Source organism: Anabrus simplex, chromosome 3 (assembly GCF_040414725.1).
Source record: "Anabrus simplex isolate iqAnaSimp1 chromosome 3, ASM4041472v1, whole genome shotgun sequence".
Classification (NCBI taxonomy): domain Eukaryota; kingdom Metazoa; phylum Arthropoda; class Insecta; order Orthoptera; family Tettigoniidae; genus Anabrus; species Anabrus simplex.
In genome coordinates, this window is record NC_090267.1 from 245220313 (window position 1) to 245239206 (window position 18894).

Here is an 18894-nt window from a genome sequence, read left to right on the forward strand (position 1 = left end):
TAAATAATTTTAATTACGCTGATAGAAATGGTAGTTTAGGGCAAGGTCTAAAATTTAATTTTCAAATATTTATGTTATTAGTGGTACTATATTAATGACAATTGGTATGCAAAGTTGGAAAATAAGTCCCTACAACATAGGTTATAAATAATTTTATTCACGCTGAGTGAAATGGTAGTTTAGGGGAAGGTCAAAAATTTAATTATTAAAGTATTTACGTTATGAGTGGTCCTATCTCAATGAAAATTCTTATGCATAGTCGGAGAATGAGCCACTATAAGCTAGGCTATGATTCATTTTATTCACGCTGAGTGAAATGGTAGTTTAGGGGAAGGCCTAAATTTAATTCTCAAATATTTATATTATTAGTGGTCCTATCGATAAATACTATATAACTAAAGTTATATAGAATTAAATTTCCGACCATTTATGTCTTATACATTTTTACCGTGCCTGCTATGATAACACAGATATTCATGAATTTGTAATTTTGTTGGTAAGTCCATATCAACGCCGAGCCACAAGAAAATTGGTTAACAGAATTTAATGAAAATCGGTATACAGTCTAAGCTATCAAAAAATAATTCACCCTGGATGAAATTGTAGTTTAGGGGAAGGCCCTTAAAATGTAATTTTTAAATACGTTTGTATCGAAAAGTATTACATAGCAAAAGTTATAGAGAATGCAATTTCCGATCATTTATGTTTTATTCAGTTTTACCGTACCGATTATGGTAAGAGTGGTATTTCAGCGTCGGAAGAAAACTAAATATGAAGGCCTACAATATCAAAAGCGCATAACATTGATCAACAATAACATTACTTTGACCATAGTTTGTTGTGATGTTCTTTGTCTCTTATGCTGCCTCTCAGCTCCGATAGATGGGACTACTGCTGCGTACTGAGTATAACAGTCTGACTGAATACTGGCGGGAAATAGCCGGGGAGTTAGAAAACTTTCTTCTTTAGCATGCCATTCCTCTGATTCATACATTTTCTAATACTGCTGGTACGTAACACATTGGTCATCGTAGTATTCCAGCTATTCGATCCCTACTCTGACGCGCTGTTTTTAATGAGCTGTGTACACACTTAAGGCGCTTACTTAGTAGTAGTAGTAGTAGTAGTAGTAGTAGTAATGGTAGTATGGCCTGGTCTAGAATAACAATTTACGCCTATTCCAAACTATAGCACCACAATTCACTAAATAACTCAAAATTCAACCCTGAAAAGAGACATTTCTTAAGAAAAGCTTCTTATTCTTCTTTATTTTTGTTCAATTATATATTCATTTTATTCCAAATTAGCAGTGAAGAGGGGGTTTCTTCCCTGGCATGGAGGAAAAATTTGCCTTTTTTCCGCCGCCAGTGTAGTGAATTGATACTTTCCGACTCATCGGGTACTCCTAGGAAACAGATTAGTAAAAGGGCATAGTTTTTGCCCTGGGAGTCACTACTATTCGACCCTCTCCCCACCGAAAAGGGACGAAGAGTGTTCACGGCTCACGGCAGTCTGCGGCTTTGATCATTCCAGCTCTGGAACTTTGGACTGTTAGATCGGCAGCGTAGTCCTGTTCGTTAAACGTGAGAAAATGTGTGGTTTTTCATTTGATCGAGTATTTCACACGAAGGCATTGCATTTAATCGTGCCATTCCTATTGACGTCATTGTTCATTTCAGTTGGGAAAACCACTAAAACAGTCTTTCTGAGGACTTGGAAATGCAGGTGGAGTGTGATTGTGACTGATGGTAGGAAAGCAGGACTACCATTACAATGAAAATTCCCTAACTCATTCTTCATATGAGAAATGACGTTTGGGACTTCCCCGTCGCGTTTCTAGGGTAACGTTAACAGCTATGCAATTTAATACAATTTTGCTCACAACGCGTACTCTGCCTAACCCAGAATTCTATATACAATATAAAATTCCGTAGCGAAGCACGGGTACATCAGCTAGTTAGAAATATAAATTGCAATTTACGATTGTGTAAAGAGGTTTTACATCCATCCTCGCGTTTGCACGAGGCAAGCTTTTCTAACAGCTTCTCTACCTTAAAACTAAATTTCTCACTAAGCTTGACCTCAGTAAACATGTTTTCCTATGACCTGTACTTTTTTTTGTGACATTTTCAACTCGCATTTTCTACTTGTAATATTCTTTGCATATCGACCCACTCTGCGAAGTGGATCCATTCGCGTTCACATCTAAACTTAAGAAAGTACATTTGCCTTCAAGACTAGTACCGGCAAGATAGTTGTAAGACTGAAACTTGATTACACTAGGGTTCGTATTTATATCTCGTGTTTACGCTAGTCTTCTTTTCCCCCGTTTGTGGTGTTTTTTATCATAAATAGATATTAACTAAATCATTTTTTAAAGTTTCGGCCACAGAAGTCCTTCAATCCATCACCTCGTAGGGTTCCTTCCACTGTCCACCTCCTGCCTGTAGCTGTAGTGTATTTTTACCTTGTTTAAGTTTGATTTTATGATACGGTTTTAATAATTTTAAAATTTATTTTCATGATTAGATTTCTTTCTTTCATAATGTTTATGTTAACGTGCTAAATGCACCCCCACAGTACAGACAGATAGTTCTACTATTTGCTTTACGTCGCACCTACACAGATATATACAATGGCGACGATGGGATAGGAAAGGCCTAGGAATTGGAAGGAAGCGGTCGTGGCCTTAATTAAGGCACAGCCCCGGCATTTGTCTGGTGTGAAAATGGGAAACCATGGAAAACCATCTTCAGGGCTGCCGACAGTGGGGCTCGAACCCACTAACTCCCGATTACTGGATACTGGCCGCAATTAACCGACTGCAGCTATCGAGCTCGGTGACAGATAGTTCTATAAACGTCATTTCATTATGGTTCTGTGAACTTATGCTAAATGCAGACATAAATATTTCCTACACGGGTTTTATACATACACGGTTTAACATTGGCAAGATAGAATTTTTCAACTTCTCTTAAACAAGAATGTTCAGGATGTAGACCAGCTGGCAGGCAGAGAGAGACCCTACTTCAGTACATAAAGTGACAAGGTAATACAATCCAATGATATTTTACAAACCAAGAACTGTAACGAAGTGCCCAGTCTTCTCCGGATCATGCACGCCGACAAGGTTCACCAAATACGTCCCATCGCTGCTCACTTTCGGCCACTGCCTAAGGTACAGGATCTTGAAGACCTCCTTCTTTTGATCAGTATCAATCACCATGAGGTGAGCACCATCCTCCTTGCACTCCTTCCTGGCATCATCCCATGAGAGTATTTTCTTCGTCGACTTGTAATAGCCAACCCCGGGAAATTCTTCGTAGTCCTTTGGAGGAGGAGCTGAAAGACATAGATATCCCATTAGTTGTGACAGGTCTCATTCAATTTTAAAGACTGAACACAATAGCTGCTGATTCACTCGTTCCATATTCAAACTTCTTAACCTATGTAATGATAAGAACTATTTTATGTGATTTATCTTGATATGGTCGACTCGGTTCTCAAGGGGTCGTGAGTTTCTTTCCTACCCGGAGGTCCTGGGTTCGATTCACGGGAAATTCAGGAATTTTTACCTGGATTTGAGAGTTGAATCGATGTCCACTCAGCCTAACTGAGAACAATCGGAAATCTATCCTACGGCGAGATAAAGGCCCCGGTCTGCAAAGAGAAGAGTAAAAACCGAGAGGTTTCGTCGCACTGACCACACGTTACCTCGTAATCTCCAGGTCTTCAGACTGAGTAGCGGTCACTTGGGGCAGTAGTAAAAGGTGCATATCATTTCAAAAACCCTGAATGTACTGGTAGTTTGCAGCAAACATGAAACAAGAAAATCCGAACATCTCCGTTGTTATTTGGGTTTACGAGAAAGTGTCAAAGAATATCGCTGGTTTGAATGTTATTCTGAATAACTTCTGTTCAGTGTAAAACCTCGGTTTAAAATTGTGCAATTACACCGGAACAAGTAAGACGCTTGAGTGCTAAGTCCAGCGCGGTAACACAGATTATGTCGACGCATAAATGCCAAGACTGAAATAGTGCAGCATTGGCTGATATTCAATTATTGGTGTTTGGCTCCCGTACAAATTGTCCCTCTCCTCTCCTCTTCTCTCTGGCAACATAACACAAATTATAAGAAAGAATGTTGTATATCAGGAGCCACTGAAATAATTTCAGACACTAAAATGACACATGCCGATCCTTGCCTCGAAACCAAGCACGATAACTACTGTGACGTGAGTCAGTGGCATCGTAAACAAACAGCCCGTCAACGAAAAGTAGGTTATACTTGTCTTTTGGTATACAGTATGATTGATATTTTACTTGGTTTTTCTTTCCATTAGTCGGGGATTTTTCTAAATATGTCATTTTACCGGAACTCTACCACCACATTTCATAAAGCAAGTAAATCAAAGTATACCAGACCTCTGAAGCTCTCGCCTTTTAACTTTTGACAGATATATATCATATGTGTAATGGAAATAAAATATTAAATATATTATTGCAAAGGTAAAATAATACCCTATTTTCACAACAGTTTCCATATTACGCACATCACACTGGTGTTGCCATCTGCACCAGTTCGTTCTGTACTCTTCGTGTCTGTTGATAGATGTCTACTTTCAGAAACGAGCAATTGACTTATAGCAAGGATTGAAAAACACGCATGTGATTAGGAACAATTAAAGCCCTAAAAATTCACCGGAACGGGTTTCGAACGTTCCAGCTGAAAACATTGCTCCGACATTATTTAAATTGGCATCTATGCGTTTCTTTTCTTCTTTTATGTTTGTCTTGTGTTCGTACTCCTTTATTGTCTGCATTCATCTTTCTGTCTTCTCACTATACCTGAGTTTATAGAGCTTTCGTCTTATAATATTTTTCCTACATCGAAATTGAAGGTCTGCGAAATAATGAGCGGTGATGCTCGCTCTCTTCATGAAGCTGGGAAGGAGAAGATCTCTTGGGGAACTGAAAAGAAATGAAAGAAATACTGGGATTTATGAGAGAGCTCGTCTATGAAGAGACACTCCCACCCCCACATGACGCGATAGCTGCGAAGGATCATGGCCTACCAAGCGACCGCTGCTCAGCCCGAAGGCTTACAGATTACAAGGTGTTGTGTGGTCAGCACGATGGATCCTCTCGGCCGTTGTTCTTGGTTTTCTAGACCGGGCACGATAATATGGAGATTTTCCTAGTCTGTTTGTGTTTTCATGGTTGTCCTTTACTCCTATTTATGTTGCTCCCTCTTCCTACACGGATTTCTCATTGTAAGTAATTAAAAGAAACAGAAAAATGACGAATCAAATCATATACACAAAGAGTGCAAAATAAACTTACAATAGAATAAATTCATTGCCAGGTCATCAAACAAAGCCTTTCACAATTTCGGTTTAAACACTGGCGTCTCGATACCTCGACAAACACTGTAGTCGACCGTCCGGATCGGCAAGTGGACAGTGTAACAACCATTGTTATAATACCAGAATTCAAATTCATTCTCGTTTCTGATAATTAAATTGCTTTGTATTGTTACGCACCCGTACAGGTAGTTCATTTCCTTCTGCGCCGAATAGCCTCAAGCATAGCAAAAGTTGTACTGTTACGTAGACCTGCGGGTAGTAGCTTCCTTCTGCGTCGAATAGCCACAAGCATAGCGAATGTTGTTCTGTTACGTAGCCGTGCGGGTAGTTTGTTCCTTCTGCGTCGAATAGCCACTAGCATAGCGAATGTTGTTCTGTTACGTAGCCGTGCAGGTAGTAGCTTCCTTCTGCGTCGAATAGCCACAAGAATAGCGAATGTTGTACTGTTACGTAGCCGTGCGGGTAGTAGCTTCCTTCTGCGTCGAATAGCCACAAGCATAGCGAAAGTTGTACTGTTACGTAGCCGTGCGGGTAGTTGGTTCCTTCTGCGTCGAATAGCCACAAACATAGCGAAAGTTGTACTGTTACGTAGCCGTGCGGGTAGTTGGTTCCTTCTGCGTCGAATAGCCACAAGCATAGCGAATGTTGTTCTGTTACGTAGCCGTGCGGGTAGCAGCTTCCTTCTGCGTCGAATAGCCACAAGCATAGCGAATGTTTTACTGTTACGTAGCCGTGCGGGTAGTAGCTTCCTTCTGCGTCGAATAGCCACAAGCATAGCGAAAGTTGTACTGTTACGTAGCCGTGCGGGTAGTTTGTTCCTTCTGCGTCGAATAGCCACAAGCATAGCGAATGTTGTACTGTTACGTAGCCGTGCGGGTAGTTTGTTCCTTCTGCGTCGAATAGCCACAAACATAGCGAAAGTTGTACTGTTACGTAGCCGTGCGGGTAGTTTGTTCCTTCTGCGTCGAATAGCCACAAGCATAGCGAATGTCGTACTGTTACGTAGCCGTGCGGGTAGTTTGTTCCTTCTGCGTCGAATAGCCACAAGCATAGCGAAAGTTGTACTGCTACGAAGCCGTGCGGGTAGTTCCGTTCCTTCTGTGTCGAATAGCCACAAGCACAGCGAATGTTGTACTGTTACGTAGCCGTGCGGGTAGTAGCTTCCTTCTGCGTCGAATGGCCATAAGCATAGCGGATGAAGCGTGTCAAGAACGTGTAGAATGAAGGCTCTGTGTGATATTTCTACATAGAACACGTCCTCCTTACGGCTTAATTTAATTATATATTATGTAAAGAATGTTTTTCGCTGATCCATATAGCGTGTACGGTAATTTTGTAGAGAGACATAAAATGAACTGAACCCACTTTCGACTTTCGAACACCTAATCCGAGATTTTAAGAAACGAAGTGTGAAGCAAAAATTTGAAGAGCACAGACAATACAGATGTACAAGAATACGAGTTTGTTTGACTCCTTGAATGAGTGGTCAGCATACTGACCTTCGGTTCATAAGAACCAGCCGGGCCGAGAATTTTAGTGGCGTCAAGTTATTACCTCTAGTTCGGGGACTGGGTTTTTGTGATCATATTAATACACATCTCCATTTACATAAAATACATCACACTGCCAACCACCACATAAACACTAAATATTGAATACATCCCTCCACATAGGGTTCGCGTCGGGAAGATCATCCGGTCATAAAAATAGGCTTGATTCACATTAGTGGTAGGCCAAGTAATTGGGGAAAAGACCAAGAATGAGAAAATTAGGTGTTTATAAGCATATTATCACTACTCCACCCTAAAGGACTGCTGAGGTAGAAAATAGATCTGATCAGATTTCACCACTTGATGATCCATATTTCCAAAAATTCTTGATATCCCTTGCCAATATCATAAAAGAAAATATATTAGCAAAATTTCAGATTTCCAGGTATATAGATTTATGATCAAAGCTAATATCCAGATCCAAGATTTTGACGACCTAAAATTGTTTTTAAAAAATTTCTATAAAATGACGGTAAAAATCCACTAAAATTATCCGAAAACATTACAGAATGACATAAAATTTAAATTAAATTTTACAATCAATTTATTAATCGAGCTGGTGTAGCCTATATTTATGTTCTAGACATTATAATAAACATCTGGGCATTTGCCATGTCAAGAAAAAAGGTGAAATGCTTTACGTTTCGCAGAGAACTTTGGTTCGCATCTTCAGAGGAAAATCTCGACTGTTCCCGAGGAAGACTTCTCCAATTGCAGGTGTCTCTGCTAGTTTCCAAGAAGTAAGTGATGAACAAAGTTTCTTTAGTCCCCAGACTGACAATGAGTTGTGAATATACTCAAGTCTCCGTATTCATCCTCATTCAAAGTTGCGATAATATCCAATACCACACGCGTAAATGCTTCAAGATCCTTAAACATGTAATAAAATGACTCATAAAGTATAAAATAGTGTAATAAATTCCTTAAAAAGACCAAATAATGACATGTAATTTTAGAAAATGACCTAAAAGTACTGACACAAATGACCTAATAAATTAGCATTTTGTACAATGTGGGAACTATGATCAGGATGTTTGAGCAAATTAGCAATGTCTGTTATGAACCAATTAAAAGATGACATGTCATCAAAATCCTATCCCTAGTAATGAGTGGTTTATAGGCGCCTTAGTCCTTTATTGGTTCCCGTCCGTTTCATTGCACTTACAAACATCAATGAGTTTTAAGAAAATACGTCATTACATTTCACCCAATGGGAAACTTCTTTCAAAAGTGTAAGAGTACATGCATATGCTTAGGTACAAAACATATATATTGATGCATAAGGTAACAAAAATATTAAATAAATGCATAGAAATGTAATAATGTACAGTCGCTCAAAACGAGAATGCACACAATGTATTGTAAAAGTTCTTCGCAGGTACAATTTAATGTATAGATAAATGTTTGTTGTGGGTATCCATAGGTTTTGTAACTACATGGGAGGTGAATTTTATTGGGATAATAATTAAAATTAAGTGTGTTAAAATATTAAATGTGAGGAACATGCGATGCCATGCACTCATTCTTCTTTTTTTCTTTTTTGCGAATATACATACTTGTCTTACTGAACATACTCGTAGTTTGGCTCTTTAATTTGAGGAACGTAATGGACATGATTTATACACTGAGTGGCCAGAAGTAACGGGAAGGGGTGTCTCATTAGAAAATGTGCCGCGTATGACACCTTAGCGTTGCGCCTAGCTGCGGCGTAGCTGAGCAGTCTGTCACGGAAACCAGTGTTGTGAAGATAGCAACACGTCGCGAGGTAACCGACTTTGAATGTGAGATGATCACTGGCGCATTGTGCAAGGGTCATAGCATTGCGGAGATTACACGAGAATTCGGGTTTCCGAGGTCAACAGTATCCAGGGTGGATCTTCAATATCGCAGAGAGAATGTTACCACCCGCGTAAACCGCCGCACGGGAAAACCACTGGTGTTTAACGAACGGATATCACTTCGCCTCCGCAAGGCATCGACTCTACAAGGTGTTGGAATCGTTCTGGAGGGATCTGGACCCACGCATCCTGCACTGCTACCCACAATTGGTCTTGTGTAGTTGGCGCGGGGTTCATGGAGCGTACACCAACATCGACAGCATCCCATAAATACTCAATTGGATTAAGATCGGGGGATCTGGAGGGCCAATCAATGCTCGAGTGCACCTACAACCACCCGCGCGCCACCACAGAAACATACTGGGCGCTCGACGGGCTACTAAGAGTCAGGTCACCGCCCAGTTAAATGTTGTGAGTCAGGAACCCATCTCTACCAGGACTGTAAGGAGGCAACTGCACCGCATGGGCTTCACCAGCCGACGACCAACTCGTGCCCCTTCGCTGACACTTCGACACAGAACTCATTGAAGTACATGGGCTCGCGAACATCGGCAATGGACCATGGAACAGTGGCAGCGTGTGGTATGGTCCGATAAATCCCGATTCCAGTTGTATCGAGCTGATGGGCGCGTGAGAGTGTGGGGTATGCCCCATGAAGCTATGTATCCTCCATGTCAACAAGGTTGTGTCCAGGCGGGAGGTGGCTCAGTTTTGGTCTGGGCGGCGTTCTCATGGTCGCAATTAGGCCCCAATGTCCGGCGGCAGGGAGCGCTGACAGCTGCACGTTAAGTGGACCGTTCAGAGCATCTCCATCCCTTTCTGGCCCTACAATACCATGATGGAGATGCCATGCTTCAACAGAACAATGCACCATGTCACCGCTCTGTGGTGGCGCGCGGGTGGTTGTAGATGTACTCGACCATTGATTGGCCCTCCAGATCCCCCGATCTTAATCCAATTGAGTATTTATGGGATGCTGTCGATGTTGGTGTACGCTCCATGAACCCCGCGCCAACTACACAAGACCAATTGTGGGTAGCAGTGCAAGATGCGTGGATCCAGATCCCTCCAGAACGATTCCAACACCTTGTAGAGTCGATGCCTTGCCATATTGCTACCGTTTCGAGGGCTCGCGGAGGAGCAACTCGTTATTAACATATTCATTGTCTTCGCATGACTTTTGACCACTCAGTGTTATTATGTAAGCTGGTCCATTCCATTCTTTATATGTATTTATTGTCGAACTTTCTTCTTATACCTGATTACTATCTGTGCGTAGGCCTATGTATACTAGCAGAACGCGTAGGTACCTCAAGTAAAATATAAAATGAATGAAGTCCACCCTTTTAAGTCAGGCATTATACTAAAATCAATGACGTAAGTGTGAGAAACATAAATGATAAATACCTGGAAGAGAAAGATATATATTAGGGCATATACCGTACAATCTAAAGGAGGAAGACTGTAATTTGTTTACGTTAAAGAGGAAGTTGTAGAGGTATAAAACTGCCTGAAAATTCACATCAGTGGAAGCGAAGAGAATACAAGACGAAGTGCTTACCTGTCGTCATTCTAGAACTCTCTGTTGTTAGTTTGTCGTAATTAATTGCCTGTGTGCTCGTTTCTGTTGTACCTGTCCAACAAAAGAAAAATGAATATACAGAAAAGTCTTAAATTTTCTCCCGGAGTAGAAAATGGAAATTGACATAGTCAACTAACAAAGAGACTGTCTCCCATGAGAAATAACGATAAAAATGCTTATTGTGCTGATGATCTGTATTTTTAAGTGTGGATGATATTGTACAAGAGATCCAAGAAAACGCGTACAATATACACAGTCTGGCAGGAACTATAACTCGTACTTTCTGTATCTCTCTCCGGAGAATGTTAACACAACATAAAGTTGTCTGGAATCAATGGAATTTTGGCAGTTTCTCCTGGGGACACTCCCTTACAGGATGTAATTAAAACTTATTTTAAAATACCGGTACTTACAAAGTAGATAACGGCATGTATTACATGTTACTGGAAGAAGGAGGTTTCATAAATTAATGATACTTAAAAAGGTGAAAAATGAATATTTCCAGATGTTTCCTTTCCGGAATCTCTTAATTATTATTGTTGTAATTTTTGGACTGACAGGTGGATACAGGTCGCTTCAATGTGCGTATAACGCCCACAAGACTTTTTGCCTTCTATCAGGCGGTGATCAACGAGGCGACCGGCAAGCCATGAAAGAAAGGTTGTGGTACCATATCGATTAGGGTTGCTAGAAATTAAAGCCGAAAGGGAGAGTTGAAAACCGTAAAGATACTTTTGACAAGGCCTTATTAAACTAGCTTCACATTTCAACCGCACAGGTACACTACAAATCCCCTCCTTAGTATTTCGACCTTGACTTAGCTGCATAAATATCTGAAATGGATTTTAAAAAGTGAAGACTCTTTAAAAAATAACTTTAACTATAGCTTGTAATTCTGATTGTATGAGTTGTAATTCCATTTTTCTGGTTTTTTCACCCATGATTAATTACCTGTGTTGCAGCCACAAACAAGAGTGAAGGAAGCTACTCAAAAACGTTTCATCAGAACCGAAAGCTCACAAACAATAGAACATCGGAGGCTAATCGAAAGGTAAGGGAAGTATGGAACTTTCTGTCGATTATCGACAAAATATAATAGAGTTTGATTTCTATGTTATAGTTCTTCTTTTTCGCGCGTACTTTAAAACGAAGCGCACAGAAAGTTAAAAGATTTCTTTTTAAATACTGGAGGTGGAAAACTTGAAAAAAGGAGGCTAAAATATAGACAACCCAGGAAATGCGGGAAATCCGGTAACCCCAATATCGACTGCGTCGATAGTTATCATTGTATGACTCTCTCCACCAGATAGGGAACAGACGAAATATCCGAAAGGTGGCGTTTTCTATTATGACAACATTATTTGGATCTGCATCACATATTATGTTGGTGTTCTTAATGTAAAGAGTGGTTGGAAACAACGTGAACGGGGTATGTAAGCGTTAGAGGGCTGGTCATTCTGATAAATAGTTTGAGGAAAATAATTCTGTATCTCACACCGTCGTCATGTTATCAGCTGCTGAATTTAGCCAATCAGATCGTTTCGCTAGCGAATTCAATTGCGCTTTGCGAGGCGGTGTTACTAAGTCCGTATGTGATTTAAGACCTGCTTGAGACTACCAATCGAAGAAGACTTGCGTTGCAGTGTGAGTCCAAATCCACTGTGCGCATGCCACATGGCTGCTTAACGAATGTTTCCGTAAATGATCGATCGCCTAGCAGCTACCGATGCTGAAAAATCAGCATCAACACAAACATACAATGGGTTTCACCCGGTGTTATCGTTGCGTAAGTGCTATGGCGCAATCCTGTCAGCTCTGAGGTGCATGTTCAAATCCCTCCCCGGTGAAAGTTTTACTTCGGCTCTTTTTTTTTTTTTTTTTTTTTGCGTCGCACCGACACAGATAGGTCTTATGGCCACGATGGGACAGGGAAGGGCTAGGAGTGGGAAGGAAGCGGCCGTGGCCTTAATTAAGGTACAGCCCCAGCATTTGCCTGGTGTGAAAATGGGAAACCACGGAAAACCATCTTCAGGGCTGCCGACAGTGGGGTTCAAACCTACTATCTCCCGAATACTGGATACTGGCCGCACTTAAGCGACTGCAGCTATCGAGCTCGGTACTTCGGCTCGTGCCGATCTTAGGGTCTAAGCTACATGCAGATTTAGCAACACCGCCTCGCAAAATCCATTTAAATTCGCCTGGAAAGCGATCTGATTGGCTAATTTTAGCAGCTAATAAAAATGACAACGGCGCGTGATATCGAATTTAAAAAAAAAAAAAATTTCAGAATGACCAACCTTCTAACGTTCATATACCCGGTTTACGCTGTGTCCGACCAACCTGTATAGCACCTTTCATCGTGCTCAGTTTATGTGGAACATAACGGTTGACGTTAGGGTAAATTCGTTGATCTTATCCACGGTCAATCACAATACTGTCTACACTTTTGTAGATCATATTCCACCATTTCAAATTTACAGCTGCAAGAGGCTAATGAATATCAACCTGGACGACCACCCCATGTGTACAGTAAATATGTGAAAAGGTACTAAACTCCATTACATAGATACCTGCAGTTATGTCGTCGTTCATCCACCACGGTGTTTTGTTGTTCACTCGTTTGGGTAAAACAGCTCTGTTACGTATCGAATCAGAAGTTGTTTTTCGTTCCCACCAGAATGAAGTCGTTGCATTGTTCCACGAACTCGGCGTGATCAAAGCCGATGGACGATGCATCAACGAATTATCTTCATCCGAGCAATCTGAAAGTTCAAAATACTGCATATTATTTATTTCACATCGTAATTATTATTATTATTATTATTATTATTATTATTATTATTATTATTATTATTATTATTAGTTCATGTGACTATTGCTAACCTGGTGCAGCCTTTGAAAGATAGATCCTCCAAACACGGTGGGCGGCATCTGCCGTGTATGGGAAATTGCATTTTAGTGCGGTGGAGTATAGAGTTGTGTGTGGTGTATGAGTAGCAGGCAATTCGGGGACAGCACAAACACCCAGTCACCAAGTCAAGGGTAGTAACCATTTAAGATAAAATCATTTGACCCAGAGTTTTCAGGACCGAAAGCTAATACGCTCACTGTAATAGACATGCGTTGTTATTATTACTGATCAGGTGACCATAATATTTCATCAGAACATGAAAAGTTACTCAGTATAAAGCGATCTTGAAAGCCAAGTATTCTATTTGAATATCCCATAGCGGACGACTAGCATGCACTTACATAAATGAAGTCGAAACAGTCTAATAATGTGATAGTCTATTTCAAGTAGTCTAGTTAGATTTTGTAGGCATTCACGGAATTAATGCTGTCATCCGTAGTGACGAGTGGACTGTTTTAACATGTTTTCGATTGATGAATTGCCTCCGTGGCTATTATCACAATCTATGAACGAACCTTCCAATCCACGGAATCCTTGAAAAACAAATTCACGGACCCCATCTGAGTATGGAAATTTAAAAAACAGCAAATATGTTATGAACTGTTAAAGGCCTAATTTAATTCAATTTTATTACAATCAAAAGGCAAAATTATAACATCAGTGACATCAGACAATGTTTAATGTGAGCAATAAAGCTACTTTCGAACTATTATCTCTGCAATGTTGGATTTAGTTTTTAACATTAAATATATTTCTTAACTTTCATTTAACCCCTTCGGTGGCGGGTTTTGGGAGACCTCCTGTGCCAGAAAAGTGAGGTTTTTCGGAGGAAATTATTTATTTTTAGGAAGCAAGGAATGAGTAACAATTATTAAGGGAACACATTCATATATTATTCAAGGTTAATAAAATCTTACTTTACACTCTATTAACACTTTTTACAGTAGGCCTGTGATACAGTTTCATAAAAATCATAAAACACTGGTGTTTTGAGTAGGACCTATACTGTCCTGTGAGCAATACATTCTTATTTCATGCTTTTGTATTATTCCCATCAGCAACACTAACGCAATCAATTGCCAAATTTTGTAAGAGTTTATTTTTTCCAAAACTGTGCCCTTCCATGCGGAGATTTTTTTACAAGTTTTTCAATGCAATTTTAGAATAGGACCAACGAATTTTTTCGGGCACTGTCAAATTTACAATTTCATCTGTTACAATCAGTTCAAAACAGTCAATCGCACTCACCTCTGATAATCCTCACACCAGGATTTGCCGTAAATGGAATAATATTAGGTCGCGCACTATCCCCAGGCTTACACATTTTCCAAACGAATGTATATTCAACATCTACCAGCACCTTAGCTTCTGACGTAATACCTTCTTCACTTTCACTACAATTACTGAGGTCATCATCTGAAGAATCAATAGCTACTATCAGAAATACTAATGTCACTTAGAGATTCATCTTTGATGTAGTTCCTTATTTTGTCTTCAGACAAACTTCTCTTCCGTTTCGCGCTCGCCATTTCTGTTTACCTCGTCAGCTGGCCAGAGGTTGTATATGTAAAGTAGAAAAGATAAGGCATATTTTAGGCCAGACGCTTCGTGAATACAGCTGGAAATCCTCCCGCCATTTGTTGAGAATGCTTGAAAACATTTTCCAAAGCGATTAGAGCACCTGAGAAATTATTGGGCGATTGCGAAATGAACACTGCAGCTAAACGAGAATTTCTCGGGCGGTGACGTTATGGGCAGGCGTGCGCCACCCGAGAATTTCTCGGGCGTGCCACTGAAGAGGTTAAAATCCGTGAGGTAGGAGAGCGCGGAGGAAAGAGTTAACAACTTCTAACGCTGAAGGGATATTAGCTCGCAATTACTGTAAATCAAAGTTGATGCAAATCAGCCAGAAAATCAGCCAAGATGAGAAAGATATTCGAATAACCCAAAACCTACTATATATTGCAAACAGACTAATTCAGACTGATGAATGTGGGACTTTTGAAATTAGGAGTCACGTTCCTGCGATTTGGAGTCCACGTGAAACTGTGCCTTACGAGTGGTTTTCACCTATGAGATCGGAAGGTGTCTGTATTTCAGGACCAATCCTGCAAATTGCACGTGATCTACAACCAAAATTCAGTTGTAATTGTGTTGTGTAAACTGTAATTTTGAATAACTGTCAGTTGAATGTTCTGCGACAGGATCTTATTCTTGGAGTGTAGGAGGGAGGTTGGTTAATAGATTTCTTACCTACAAGTCACCTTCATCCCTTACCGGAAATAATCCCTTAGCTGCAAGCGCAGTTGGTACAAATGTTAATAACAATAATAATACAAATAACCAAATAATATTTATTACTTTTTTAAAGCCTGCGAACCTCGCAGACACCAGTTTGGGAACCTCTATTTCACTCAAATGTGTACTGTTGAGAAATTGCCTGATTAATAGAAAAGGTACATCTGACTGAATACTTCATATAAATTGCTCCTATTATATTAAAAATTGACAACAGCGTAATTTGTTGTCCTTATCTGGCATTTCCTCTCGAAAGAATTACTTATGAGCTATTTAAAACAGTTTACTTTTTCTGTTAGCCAATGAGAAAACTTGCTCAGTGAACACCGGTACCTTTCCAGAACATATATTGCGGAAATATAGCTGAATACCTCATATTCGGCATTTCGATGACGACAGTTCCAAAAGAACGGCCCTTTCGCTCGCACGGGGGTACGGGTGGGGCGGAAGAAAATGAGTTCGTAGGACGAAATTAAGGGAATCATTTCCGGTGGTGGCTGGTGGTACTAAAACTGGGTGTTGCACCAAAATGTTCAGTGTCGTATTTTTATAGCTTACAGAAGTATTTAAGAAACCCTATCATCGTTAAGTAATAAACTAAATTCCTACTTAAACTGAAATATATCTGGCAATTACAACCCAAGAAATAAGAGGCTAATTATACACTAACTACAGTTACTCTTAATATTAATGTTATTGGCTGTACGTCCCACTAACGACTTTTTACTGTTTTCGGAGACGCCGAGGTGCCGGAATTTAGTACCGCAGTAGTTTTTTTACATGTCAGTAAATCTGATACGAGGGTGACGTATTTGAGCACCTTCAAATACCACTGGACTGAGCCAGGATCGAACCTGCCACGTTGGGGTCAGAAGGCCAGCATCTCAACCGTGTGAGCCACTCAGACTGGCACAGTTACCTTTGCCTCACTTGAAGTGAAAATTTGCCGTCCTGATTTTCATTGAAGCAAGATGTTAGTATATTGTGGGTGGTCTGGTATGGCTTGGGAAAGAAATTACCAAGCAAGTTGGACGTGCGGTTAGGGTCGTGTAGCTGTGAGCTTACATTCGGGCGATAGTGGGTTCGAACATCACTGTCGGAAGCCCTGAAGATGGTTTTCTGCTGTTTCCCATTTTTACACCAGGCAAATGCTGTGGCTGTGCCTTAATTGCGCAAAGTGCTTTTTTTTTTTATAATTCCTAGTTTCAGCCGGATAAAATGAAATAAAAATGTTATGTGTTCACCCCATAGTGAGGGGGCGACTGACCCCTCCCCTTCCTGATCATCGCTACCATCCGTGAGATAGATGAAATGAAATGTCGTATGGCTTTTAGTGCTGGGATATCCCAGGATGGGTTCGGCTCGCCAGGTGCAGGTCTTTCTAGTTGACTCCCGTAGGTGACCTGCGCGTCGTGATGAGGATGAAATGATGATGAAGACAACACATACATCCAGCCCCCGTGCCATTGGAATTAACCAATTAAGGTTAAAATCCCCGACCCGGCCGGAAATCGAACCCGGGACCCTCCGAACCGAAGGCCAGTACGCTGACCGTTCAGCCAACGAGTCGGACAGTGAGATAGATGTTTCGGGTGAACAGAAGAGTACCGATGATATCTCTGCTAGTCAATTTGCAGAAACGTTTCTGACAGTAGTGGAGGATGAGGGTCAAATTCAGCTGATGGGACAGGATTATTATGGAGTGTCTTCCTAAAACAACTCTCGACTGTGAAAATGAAAAATCGCCTGAGGGGTTTAAACAAAACAAGGACCGCATGATTAAGCAGTTTCGTGCGAACGCTGCACATACGTATAAAGTGAAACCAGCAGTGGAAGGGAAATTTCGTAATCTATAATGTTTCAAAAATGTCATAAGGATCCCTGTGGATTATCGGTCTCCGATGAACGTCTGGATGGATGTTAATATATTCACAGTATGGTTTAGGAAGTGTTTCTTCCAGGCGTCAAAGCACACTTATCTTCGAAAGGCTTATCACCTGAAAGTGCTGTGTATTTGTTGCTGAACAACTACGATGCTCATCCTTCACCTGAAGACTTAGTCTGTGAGAATGTACACATCATATTCCTTCCTCTCGATGTCGTCTGATCTGACTTCTTTCTTACACCACCAGCTCACTGAATTAGCTTTGTTGAACCTTAATTCAGTTTCACTTAGTATACTACCATCCTGGGAGAATACACATCGTAAGTACTTGAAATTATCGGCCTGCTCCAGTTTCGTATTCCCTATCGGATATTCAATCCCCTTAGGTTCCTTCCCTACCGACATCATGTTAACAAACTAGAAGATATTGGATTGCACATGTTGAGCATCGTCTACGATCAAAACCAAGTCCTCGGCATTGAAGAAAATGTTTACTAGTGACAAACAAGATCTGACAAACATCACTTATTAGCTCATACTCCATTTACTCCTCGGATACTTGGCAAGGAAGGTTTTTTTCTTACCTACTATAGGATTCAGTCGCACGGAAGCTGCCAGAGACACTCTCTCCCTGCGAATGATAGATGTGACGTTCTGCTCTAGATCCATTACCAGTTCGGTTGAACGATTCTTTCCAATGAGCCGATCGCTATGGGTCTGAAAGGGAAGCAATAGTCGAATTATCTGTACGAGTTTATAGGAATTTAATACAATAACCAATGAAAAATAAGAATATTTATTTATTTATTTATTTATTGATTGATTGATTGATTGATTGATTGATTGATTGATTGATTGATTGATTGATTGATTGATTGATTGATTGATTGATTGATTGATTGATTGATTGATTGATTGATTGATTGATTGATTGATTGATTGATTGATTGATTGATTGATTGATTGATTGATTGATTTATTTATTTATTTATTTATTTATTTATTTATTTATTTATTTATTTATTTATTTATTTATTTATTTATTTATTTATTTATTTATTTATTTATTTATTTATTAGATGCATTAAGTAACCAAATTCAGTCGAGAGAAAGGTTTTAATTCAGAGATCACCAACAGCAAAACAAAGAATCACTCTCGGTGCGTTCACCTTGCGAGAGGAAGTGAAGTGGTTCTCGGTTAGCGGACTGATGCAAGCAGGCGCCTTATGGGAAATGTATAGAATGAGCGTCATGCTAGTAGCCTCCAAGTGGTCAGAGAAGCAAATGAATGCCGCATTTGAAGTGATTAGATCAAAGGTGCTAAAAAGAGAAGTAGGACGAGCCTTCGGTATTGCTCCGTGACCGACTGAAGAGCGAGTCTGCAGAAGCTACAGCTCCAGACATAAATACGGTACTGAATAGATAACAGGAAGGTTAAATGGCAGATCACGTGTTGAATTTATT

The 18894-nt window shown here is 40.3% G+C and overlaps 1 protein-coding gene across 1 annotated transcript in view; it reads right to left on the reverse strand.

The window, feature by feature from the left end:
- Window positions 1-18894, reverse strand: part of LOC136866762 (hemolymph lipopolysaccharide-binding protein) — a 42695-nt gene that overhangs the window by 21086 nt on the left and 2715 nt on the right. The window contains exons 2-5 of the mRNA XM_068227050.1: window positions 18015-18147; window positions 12907-13098; window positions 10316-10387; window positions 3079-3342 (exon numbers count right to left, since the gene is read on the reverse strand). Coding sequence (XP_068083151.1) covers window positions 3079-3342; window positions 10316-10387; window positions 12907-13098; window positions 18015-18099 — 613 coding nt within the window. The 5' untranslated portion in view covers window positions 18100-18147. The remainder of the gene's footprint in view (window positions 1-3078; window positions 3343-10315; window positions 10388-12906; window positions 13099-18014; window positions 18148-18894) is intronic.